This window comes from Lathyrus oleraceus, chromosome 1 (genome assembly GCF_024323335.1).
Source record: "Lathyrus oleraceus cultivar Zhongwan6 chromosome 1, CAAS_Psat_ZW6_1.0, whole genome shotgun sequence".
Taxonomy (NCBI): Eukaryota; Viridiplantae; Streptophyta; class Magnoliopsida; order Fabales; family Fabaceae; genus Lathyrus; species Lathyrus oleraceus.
The window spans coordinates 392,675,266-392,686,720 of NC_066579.1; the positions used below are offsets into that span (position 1 = coordinate 392,675,266).

An 11,455-nucleotide genomic window follows, 5' to 3' on the forward strand; every position below is an offset into this window, starting at 1 on the left:
ATAGCTTGTTTCATAATGTTTGAAATTTCTACTTGTTTTGACTTATAGGTAGGGATGGTGAATGGAAAAAATTAACGAGGATGAAGATAAAGTGAGCGCTGCAAACTTGTGTGAAAGAGTTGTTTCTTGTATTTTGTATGTTGTTGATGAATGTTGTTGTTAATGTTTGTTTAAAATATGAGTTTATTATATCTTATGTTGTTTGAGTGTTTTTCCAACTCCTTATCAAATATATAACTTTTTAGATTGTAAGCTTATATGTTTAGTGAACATTGACGAAATAAGCATTCCACGTAATTTATAATAAACTCAGTGTATATATCACAACGGTTGTTTTGAACAATTATTGTTAAATGTTATACATTAAAGAATATCACAACGGTTGTTTAAAATAATCGTTGTGATATGGTGAGTGCTTCATAGCTTATAATCATGGTCGATCGTTTTGAAAAACATCATAGATACAACCATCATTTACCTCATAATTATTGGATAGACGTGGTAGTATTTATTTTTCAACCATTATAAAATCACTTTTATGTACTATTGCGTCCACCAAAATTATTAGAATTTTTTGGTACCGTAACCTAAACATCCGATGAAGTATATAATTTCAACCCAAAATTAAATCTTAATAGCAACTATTTATAGACTATAGTCAAACATTTATATATAGATTATAGTCAAACATTTGAGATTTATTATAGCAACAGGCTTTATTTTTAACCTCCTATACATCCACATACAACCATAAACCATTGAACCTGTATATGTCTTCAACTTCATTATTCCTTGGGTATAGCATATTTATAATCACAAATAGATATAACTATTTGTTATAGTTCGTTGTGGATGCATTAAAGTTACCCTCAGTATACCCTCCATTGCCATTACCATTAAAAACACCACTGTTATTTACAGTGCGGCCGCCACGATTGTTGGTGGTGCGGTATTTCATTCGGTCCCCGGAGTTTGCACCGCTGTTGATTTTGGCATTGGAGAAATTTTGGTCCCCGCTGCCATGGTTGCTAAATGCGTTAGCAGTACCATGGTTGTTGGATTTTGCAGCTTCGGCTTCTTCAGCCTCAAGCATGGCGATGAGGTTTTTGAGCACACGAGATGACATTCTTATAACCTTACTTGAAAAGTGCTATGAAACCTTAGACTTTTTTGTATTTGGATAGTGTTAACGTTGCAACCAAAACCTTATTATATAGATGAAAGGATAGGAATATGATGCTTTTGCTTGTTTTTCACGCGAACTTATATAGAATATTGCATCTTACTTTTTCTTTTCTTTTTTATTTTGACTAAGAATATTGCTTTTATCTTTTATATCGGTTAGTAAAAAGGGAAATAAATTATTCTTATACAATCGATCAATGACAACTATGTATCTCGTCAAATCAGTTTATAAATTTTAAATTATTTATATGATTTGATATTTTAAAATATTTTGATTTAATGTATGTGTTATTTTTTTACATTGACATTGTAGTATCATTAAACTCTAAGAAAAATATTGTAAAGAATTTATGTAAAAACCACATATTCTTTTAATTTTAATTTTTTCAAGGACAAATTCACAATCCCCACAACTCAATTTTTTCAAAAAATTGCAAACTGACTCACCCATATTACAAGTTGATCAAGCAGACCCCGTCAAACACTAGCAACCGTTAAGATCAAAATTAGTGTCAAGAGATCATGTTGGCTCAATATCATATCAATGTTTGGAAAGAAGCCCCGCGAAAGAGAATAAATACAACCATCATGCATTAATCATGTCGTTACGCTCATGAAATCATTTGCAGGTCACAATGGCTTATAAGCCACAAAAGCTAAAGTTCTCTCAGGAACAAATACATAGTTTGCTAACAACATATCAAACTTGGGACACCAAGAGCGTCCACGTTAGCCTTTTGATCACCACATCGTCAAAATCAGAGTGTCAGGAAGTGAAAACCTTTTTGTAGACCAAATCCCAGTCTTTCATTGACCCAAACATAAAATCCCAATCTTTCATTAGTAACCAATTGGAAAAAACAAGGACCAATTTTTCATTGGCACATTCATTTACCAAAAACCCCAATCTTTCATTGACCAAAACATAAAAGTTCAATCTTTCATTGACAATCAAAAATTTAAAAATCCAATATATCATTGGTAACAAAAGAAACTAAAATCCAATCTTTTATCGGTAATCTAAAATCAAAGACCAATATTTCATTGGAATATTAAGAACCAATTCACATTGGTACGCCCAAATTTCAGCTTTACATGACCTTTCCGAGAAAAGAAAATCAAGCCCCACAATAACCCAACCATTCGTTTGCATTTCTACATACCTTAATCATGACATTTCATGCATCACGCATAGTATTTTCACTGAGGTGAAGCATTACGCCATTAAAATTTTAAAAAAGCATGCATACATAACATAAGTTAGGATTCAGGACCAATCGCGAGAGTCCAGGTCAATCCTCAAGCAAGTCAGTGGTATTTCTCTGAGTGAGTTCCTATCATGCAGGATTTCTTATCTGGCTTTCCCCAACGAGTCTTTTCCTTTAACTTTTTGTTGATGAGAATGATATCCTCAGTCGAGTGAGTGGTATTTCTCTGAGTGAGTTACTACCCTGCATGCTTTCTTATTGGGCTTTCCCTAGCGAGTCTTTTCCTTTAACCTTTTGTTGATGAGGATGATATCCTCAACCAAGTCAATGGTATTTCTCTGAGTGAGTTACTACCCTACACATTTTTTCAATGGGTTTTTCCCAGTATATCTTTTTCTTAAACCTTTTGTTGATGAGGTCAATCCTCAAGCAAGTTATTTTTATTTCTCTGAGTGAGTTCTTATCCTGCACACTTTCTCATTGGGCTTTCCCTAACGAGTCTTGTTCTTCAACCTTTTGTTGATGAGAATGATATCCTCAGTTGAGTCAATGGTATTTCTCTTAGTGAGTTCCTATCCTGCATCCTTTTTCATTCAATTTCCCCCAACGAGTCTTTTTCTTCAACCTTTTATTGATGAGGATGATATTCCTCAATGAATCATTTTCTTCATCCTTTTGTTGATGATATCACCAAGTAAGTCTTACCCTTTAACCTTTTGTTGATTACAATACTCCCTAGCAATTTTATTTTCTCAGCCTTTCATTGATGATCTTATTCGCCAACAAGTCTTTACCACCATCCTTTCGTTGATGGCGATCTTTGAAGTTATGATCTCAACATCATCCTTTTGTCAATGGCGATCTTTGTAAGATATGATCTTACCATTATCCTTTCGTTAAAGGAAATCTTTGCAAGTCGTTGATCTTATCATTGTCCTTTCTTCGATTGTGATCTTTGTAAGTTATGGTCTTACCATCATCCTCTCGTTGATGGTGACCTTTTCAAGTTATTGATCTTACCATCATCCTTTTGTTGATGGAGATGTTTATAGTTTTGGTCTTACCATTGTCATTTTGTTGATGACGATCTTTGCAAGTTATTGATCTAACAATCACCCTTTCGTCGATGGCGATATTTTTAGGTGTTGATCTTACCGTCGTTCTTTCATCGATGGTGGTCTTTACAAGTTATTGATCTTACCATCGTCCTTTCGTCGATGATATCCCTTGCAAGTTATTGATCTTGCCATTATCCTGTCGGCGATGGCGATATTTGCAAATTGTTAATCTTACCATCATTGTTTCATCGATGAAGGTCTTTGCAAGTTGATGATCTTACCATCGTCCTTTCATCGACGGTGGTCTTTGCAAGTTGTTGATCTTACCATTTTCCTTTTGTCGATGGCGATCTTTTCAAATTGCAGGTCTTACCATCATTTTTTCATGTATGGTGATCTTCACAGTTCTTGATCTTACGATCGTCCTTTCATCGTTGGAGGTCTTTGCAAATTGCTAATCTTACCATCGTCTTTTCATCGATGGAAATCTTTGCAGTTGTTGATCTTACCATCCTCCTCTCATCGATGATGATCTTTGTAGTTATTGATCTTACCATTTTCCGTTTATTGATGTCGATCTTTGTAGTTATGATCTTACCATTATCCTTTCGTTAATGGCGGTCTTTACGAGTTATGATCATACCATTATCCTTTTATCGATGGCGACCTTTGCAAGTTGTTGATCTTAGTGTCGTCCTTTCATTGATGGTGATCTTTGAAGTTATAATCTTACCATTATCCTTTTGTTAATTCAGATCTTTTTGAGTTATGATCTTACCATTATTCTTTCATTAATAGCGATCTTTGCAAGTTATTGATCTTACTATCATCCTTTCGTTGGTGACGATCTTTGCAAGTTATGTTCTTAGCATTATCCTTTCGTTGATGACGATCGTTGCAAGTTATTGATCTTACCATCATCCTTTCGTTGATGGAAATCTTTACAGCTTCGGTCTTACCATCGTCCTTTCTTCGATTGAGATCTTTTTGGTTATGATCTTACCGTCGTTCTTTCATCGATGGTGATCTTTGCAAGATGTTGATCCTACAATCATCCTTTCTTCGATGGTGATCTTTGCAAGTTATGATCTTACCATTGTCCTTTCGTCGATGACGATCTTTGCAATATGTTAATCTTACCCTCTTCCTTTTGTCAATGGCGATCTTCGCAAGATGTTGATATTTGCAAGTTATTGAAGTTACCTGTTGCAGCTGAAAAAATGACAGAGTCGCCACCATACTTTATTTGTTTCTAAGGAACGGGAAAATAATGATAAAACCTAATAGTTAAAGGTGAGATACTGGGTTCGGGAGTTGGTTAAGTAAGGGGAAGTTACTAAGCACCCCTTACCTCCATTGTATTCAATGGGATCCTCCTTCAATTCTAGGGTTAGTGTGCATTCCTAACGTATTTGCTTGATTAATGGTTGATTATTCAATTTTACAGAAGGTATTTTACTTAAACGGCTGAGAGACCAAAAAGGTTTTTTATAAATGTATTCTCTAGAGTTTACAACTCTATGCTTACGTACCTTTGAATTAGGAGAAGGATCAGAGTAGCGTAGCTCTTCTTGAAAATGTTGGTTGGTTGGTTATTTTTATCCCTTGAAAAATGCTCACGTATCGGGGACAGAGAAATACTCGATTTTAGAAAATGCCCCAATACACTAGGGTAAAGGTCTTACAATTTAAAGTGAGTTTGAATTGATTTTATCCCTTTATCCCTTGCAAAAAAATATTATTTTAATTTAATTAAGAAAATAAATTAGGAGTCATAATTATGTATTAGACATAACCTCTTTATCCCGATTTTAATCTCGATTTAACCTTTGAAAACCTCTTAGTTTTATCCCAAATCATATCTCATGTCTTTATCCCATTTGAATTTGAAAATATCATTTAATTTAATTAATAAAAATATATTAAATATGATATAATAATATAATATAAAATAAATCAAATTAAAGGTAATACAAATAAATTAAATTGGATGTCATAAGATATATCCCCTCCCTATTTTGTCCCATTTTTACATCCCTTAAAACCCTAAAAATTATTCCTGATTTTATCCCATACTTCCTGATTTAATTACCCCTAATGTAAATAATATAAATCCCTAATTAATTAAAGTATTACAATTATAATTAATCAATTAAATAAATAAATATCATGAATAACAAAAATCTAATTTTTATTTTCATTGAATTACTCCTAAATATTAAATGGGTAAATCTTAATTAATAGTTAATTAAGTAATTAATTAACTAAAAAGTAATAAAACGAGGGAGGTGTATTTTGCACTGATAAGCAAGTGGGCCATTAGGAGGGGGTGTCAAAAGAAATAGAGAGAGGCCCATTGGCCTCTTGGAGCCCACTGCATCCCGAAGGTCATCCTGGGAGTTTCAACGATGGACTTTCAACCAGGAGCGTTTGATCTGTTGACTGGAGAGTCAACAATATCAAACCTCAAGCGTATGATGAAATGACCACGTAAGTATGCTAATCGAAGGTACGATACGCAAAGTCAAATGGTGGATCTGGCCGCGTCGGATGAGTCAAGGGTTAACTCATCTAAAGGCCATATGGAAAGCCACGTGGGGGGAATCCAGCGGGGCGGAGGCACGCATTTAAATCTCTTTCCCTTTAGATCATTCCCATTCTCTCTATTCACTCTTTATCTAACTCTTCGTTCTCTCTCTGTTCTTTTCTCTACCCTCTCTTTTCTCTCTAAAATCTCCCCTCTGAGCCACCCTTCTCCCATCGTGAACCACCTCCCGAAAAACCACCTTCAACTGGGATTTTCATGTTCATCATGAACATGAAGAACACCCAACCCATAATCGTCCTTCCCTCGCCCTTTTCCCTGAAATGGCCACAAACCCCAGATCTCTGGTTGAAGCTCAAACAGGATCTTCAATAAATGTTCATCTAGGTGATGAACATCAACCCAGAACCCTAATGAATCACAAACCCTACCCCATTTCCCAAATAAACCCTAGCCCAACCCAGATGATCTCTAGGGTTCATCACATGAACCCTGACCTTAATTTTTCCAGAAACACCAAATTTTCCCTAATTCAAACCCTAAACCTTGGCCGATCCATATATCGGCCTTCCCCAAAACCCTAATTAAATCCTTAATCATCAAAATAAAACCATAACCCCCATTTAAAATACCCAACGAAAACAAAATTTAAAACCACAACAAATCAACGCAAGCAACAATTCAAAGTAGAATATGAAGATATAAAGTCCAACCTACAGAATGGAGATTTATTCTGGTTAAGAGGTAAATTACAAGCCCTTGCTTTTCCTTTGTTCGATTTGGTTGCTTCCTCTTCTCCCTTTAACTTCCTCTTTTACTTTCTCTTTGATGCGAGGTATTGTTGGGGTTGAATGATGGCTAGCTCAAAAGAATTAGGGTTTAAATGTGAAACCCTAATTTCTGTTTGAATTCGGGCTTTTTGTTAGAGATTGGATTTGCAGTAACAAGTATATTTTGGGGGTTATCTTTTCCCTCATTCATCCGGTCTTAACATTAGGCTTTTATAGATTGATTTTAGGTTTTAAGATTTAATTTGATTGATTCAATTAGGTAACTTAGAATTTGATTTTGATTGTAATGTGATTTTGATTGTTTTTGTGTTAGAAATAGAGATTAGGTCTAAATTGTAACTGAAATTTGTGATTTATGTAGTATGAATTTGATATGTAGGTCATAATTTTGAATGTAAATGGAAAGTTTTGATTAAAAATTGCAAGTTTACTATTTGATTGTGTTGAATCAGGGGGTGATTGAGGAAGACGGCCAACAGGGTTTTGGGTAAAAAAATAAAAAAAAAAGGATAAAAATCTGATTAAATAGTAACTTAATTTTAATAATTCATTAATTAATAATATTAATATTCTAATGATAAATAATAATAATAAATAATAAGTAATAATAATGTTAATATTCTAATAATGATAAATAATAATAGCATTAAGAAATAATAATAACATTAATAACCAACAATTTAATTTTAACCATGTAATTTGAATAACTTAGAAATTCATCAAAAACTAATTAATTTTAAAAGATCCAATTAAAATATCAACATCAACCCAAGCCCACCTAATTTAACAACTTAATACTCTAAACAAATTTGCTAATATCAAAATAAATCCAATTAATATTTAAATACTTAACATTAATTAAAGTCAATCTTATCCCTAATGCCATTCCTAAAACCTGACTTAATCCTAAATGAATAAATATAAAACTAAATATTCTCATAAAAATTCAAAATGGTCCCCCTTTGACTTTTTATGTTATTGGGGTTGACCAGGTGAAAATAGGAAGATTAGGCGGTCAAAATTTGGGTTACGACAGCTTCCCCTATTTAATCAGCTTCGAATTGAGATGATGATGACAACGAGCCTTCATCTTCTCATGATGGAGATGATTAAATATAGATAGGGACCCTAATTTTGACCCCGAAGTTAGTAGACCCTAAGAATGAGCGGGGATTTGACCAATCTTTGACACTTTGCTGACATCCAAGCCAAATTATGGTGAAACCCCTGATGAAGCCCTTAACCAAAATCCTTAACAAAAATTTCGATGAAATCCCTTATGAAACCCCTATGCTATAATTCCTGGATAAAACCCTTTGTCATAATTCCCTGGTATAATCCCTTGATACAACTGCTGGATGTAATTCCTTGATATAATCCCTCGATGTAATCCCTTGGTATAATCCTTTGATATAATCCTTTGATTTAATCCCTTGATATAATTCCTGTAACTTCTGGTAAAAAAATCCAGGTGCATTTGATGAAACGTATCCCACGTGGTGGATAGGTTGTTAATCTAGGGATGTGAGAGGTAAAGACATGCTCACTAGTTAATAACGATCATTTGGGACGATCTACAATTGGATAGATTTCGAAAAACTCACGGTGAATGAGCTTGCTGGGGAAGTTCCTTATTGAAAAGGTGTTTATGGAAGTTACTTGTTAGGGAAGACCAATAAGTGTCCCTGCTTGAGGAAATGTATTGATATAGCTGGGGATTAAACCTCTAAGAGTGGTCACAAATCATATGCTATGTATTAGGTATGTGTGTTTATGGGTATGCATATTTGAATTGATGTATGTTTTATGCATGATGCAGTTTTTTGGGCCGACGCCTCTTTTTATGATATGTATATGCAATGTCTGACTTTGTGGGAACCAGTGTTTTCATGACAAGTTAACCCCCTGACCCCTTAGGATTTTGACATGTCCATGGAAAAGGCCATGATGCTCTTGATATCCGAGAGTATGCGATGTGCTCTTTTGAAAAGGAAGAAACGTTTGTACTGGTTAGATCGTGATTGTTGATTTATGGACAATGTGTTTTGTTTGAGAGGCAATGTTGGAAGAATATGATCCCTTTGACTTTTTCAAAATTGAAGCAAAGTATGTTTTCTCTTGCAAGCTTTTTTATTATGCCCAACGTTTCAAAGCATTATTCACAAATAATTGACATTTTATAATCAAGCGGAAGAATTGAAAAGCAAAGAACGAGATTAAAAAAATTCATTAATTAAGATTTGGCCCATAAATGGGCGATATTACATAACGAAGTAATTCCCGTAAGGAGAGATTACCAAAAATCTAATGAGATGTAAAAAAATGGCAATGAAAAACAGATCTATTCACGTCCCTGTTGAACCCAACATGTGCTATTATCCCTATGTCTTTGAGGTCACAATACTTTGCTTCCGACGGTGATGATTGAATTGATTACACTCATTTGAATTTTAAAAGATCCAATCAAAATACCAACATCAACCCAAGCCCACCTAATTTAACAACTTCATATTCTAAACAAATTTGCTAATATCAAACTAAATCCAATTAATATTTAAACACTTAACATTAATCAAAGTCAATCTTAGCCCTAATGTTATCCCTAAAACCTACCTAATTTAATCCTAAATGAACAAATATAAAACTAAATATTCTCATAAAAAGTCAAAATGGTCCCCCTTTGACTTTTTATGTTATTGGGGTTTGCCATGTGAAAATAGGAAGATTAGGCGGTCAAAATTTGTGTTACGACATTACCATTGTCCTTTCGTTGATGGAGATCTTTTCAAGTTGATTATCATACCATCGTCCTTTCTTAGATGTCTATATTTGCAATTTGTTGATCTTACCGTCGTCTCTTCGTCGATGGTGATCTTTGCGAGTTGTTATCTTACCATCGTCCTTTCATCGATGGAAATATTTGCAAGTTATTAATCTTACCATCATCCTTTTGATGTTGATGATCTTTGTAATTGTGATCTTACCATTGTCTTTCATCGATGGCTATCTTTGCAATATATTGATCTTACCATCGTCCTCACATCGATGGCATTCTTTAAAAGTTGTTAATCATACCATCATCCTTTTGTCGATGGAGATCTTTGAAATTTGTTGATCTTACCATTGTCCTTTTATAGATGGTGATCTTTGCGAGTTATTGATCTTACCATCGTCCTTTCGTCTTTGGCGATCTTTGCAAGTTATTGATCTTATTGTCATCCCTTCGGTGTTGAAGATCTTTGTAGTTATCATCTTACTATCGTCCTTTCGTTAATGGCAATCTTTGTAAGATGTTGATCTTACCGACATCCTCTAGTCGATGGCAGTCTTTGCAATTTATGATCTTACCATCGTCCTTTCGTCAATGGTGATCTTTGAAACATGTTGATCTTACCATCATCCTTTTGTCATTGGAAATCTTTGCAAGTTTTCCATCTTACTATTGTCCTTTCGTCGATGGTGATATTTGCAAGTTATTGATCTTACCATCGTCCTTTCATCGATTGCGATCTTTGCAAGTTGTTGATCTTACCACTGTCCTTTCGTTGATGGAATTCTTTGTGAGTTGTTAATCTTACCATCGTCCGTTCGTCGATGGCAATCTTGACATGTTGTTGATCTTACCATCTTCCTTTCATCTATGGCGATCTTCACAAGTTGTATCTTACCATTGTCCTTTTGTTGATGGAAATCGTTGCGATTTGATCAATATCAACTCGCGAGTTGATATTGATCCATTATTCTAACCCAATAATATTGTTTTTCTTAATCTCATTACACTTTGTATTTTCAAGACAAAATTTGAGGTCTTTTCTTATTTAACTGGCTTCTACTCTTAAAGTATGAAAATTGTGGCTATTCATTCTCCTGGGTTCAAGGAAATTATATAGGGACAATTGTCATACCATAATTTTTTCCTACCATCCATCTATGGTTTAACATATTTTGCATTTTGCATCTTTTGTATTTTTAGGTCTGAATCTAGTTGAACTTAGAAACCATTTGATCAAGGTCTCATTCACATCTCCATCCCTAATAATTCATTTGGCTTATGGCCATTGGCATTCATGTTTTAGACCTTGCGTAGGATCATAATTTTCTCATTTCATGCATATGTTTATATATTGGGTCATATGGCATTTGCATTATTCTTGCATTTAAACATGACTCATCATTTGTCATCTTTCATTCTTTTAATCGATTCTTGAATTCATGATTCTATGTTAATTGTGAATGATGAAGCTTATCCTAATTTGTCCAATATGCTTTATATTGGTATTATGACAAATACATTTAAAGTTCAAATGAAAGTCAAATGTTGGTTTGGGCCTTCATATTTTACAAAGAAAGTATTTTTTTTACAATTGGATAAAAGAGCATTTTTTATTACACTTTTAAATATTACATAAGTGGCATTATACATGCATCATTTTAATTTTAAATACAAAGAAATACAGTATTTTATTACATAGTTTGTACCTTATACATTTTAATATCAAATACAAAAAAAAAGGAAGTACAAAAAAATTATAAAATAAAAGAGAAAAGTTTTGTTTTTCCACGCGGATCCAATGCTTTATCATGATACCACCATCACTTTGGTTTCTCTTCATAACTCATCCTCAACCATGCTTCATGCTATAGCTAATGCACATCATCCATAAAACA

General features: G+C 33.8%; 1 protein-coding gene across 1 annotated transcript; it reads right to left on the reverse strand.

The window, feature by feature from the left end:
- Nucleotides 1–653: 653 nt before the first annotated feature.
- LOC127074067 (uncharacterized) lies at nucleotides 654–1,196 on the reverse strand. The gene has a single exon (XM_051015344.1). It carries the CDS (start codon nucleotides 1,124–1,126, stop codon nucleotides 830–832), a length of 297 nt encoding a protein of 98 aa, XP_050871301.1. The 5' UTR covers nucleotides 1,127–1,196; the 3' UTR covers nucleotides 654–829.
- Between the last annotated feature and the right edge of the window lie 10,259 nt (nucleotides 1,197–11,455).

Bases quoted from the DNA above. Each gene is read 5' to 3' on its own strand.
- LOC127074067 (XM_051015344.1), bottom strand. From the start codon at position 1,126: ATGTCATCTCGTGTGCTCAAAAACCTCATCGCCATGCTTGAGGCTGAA.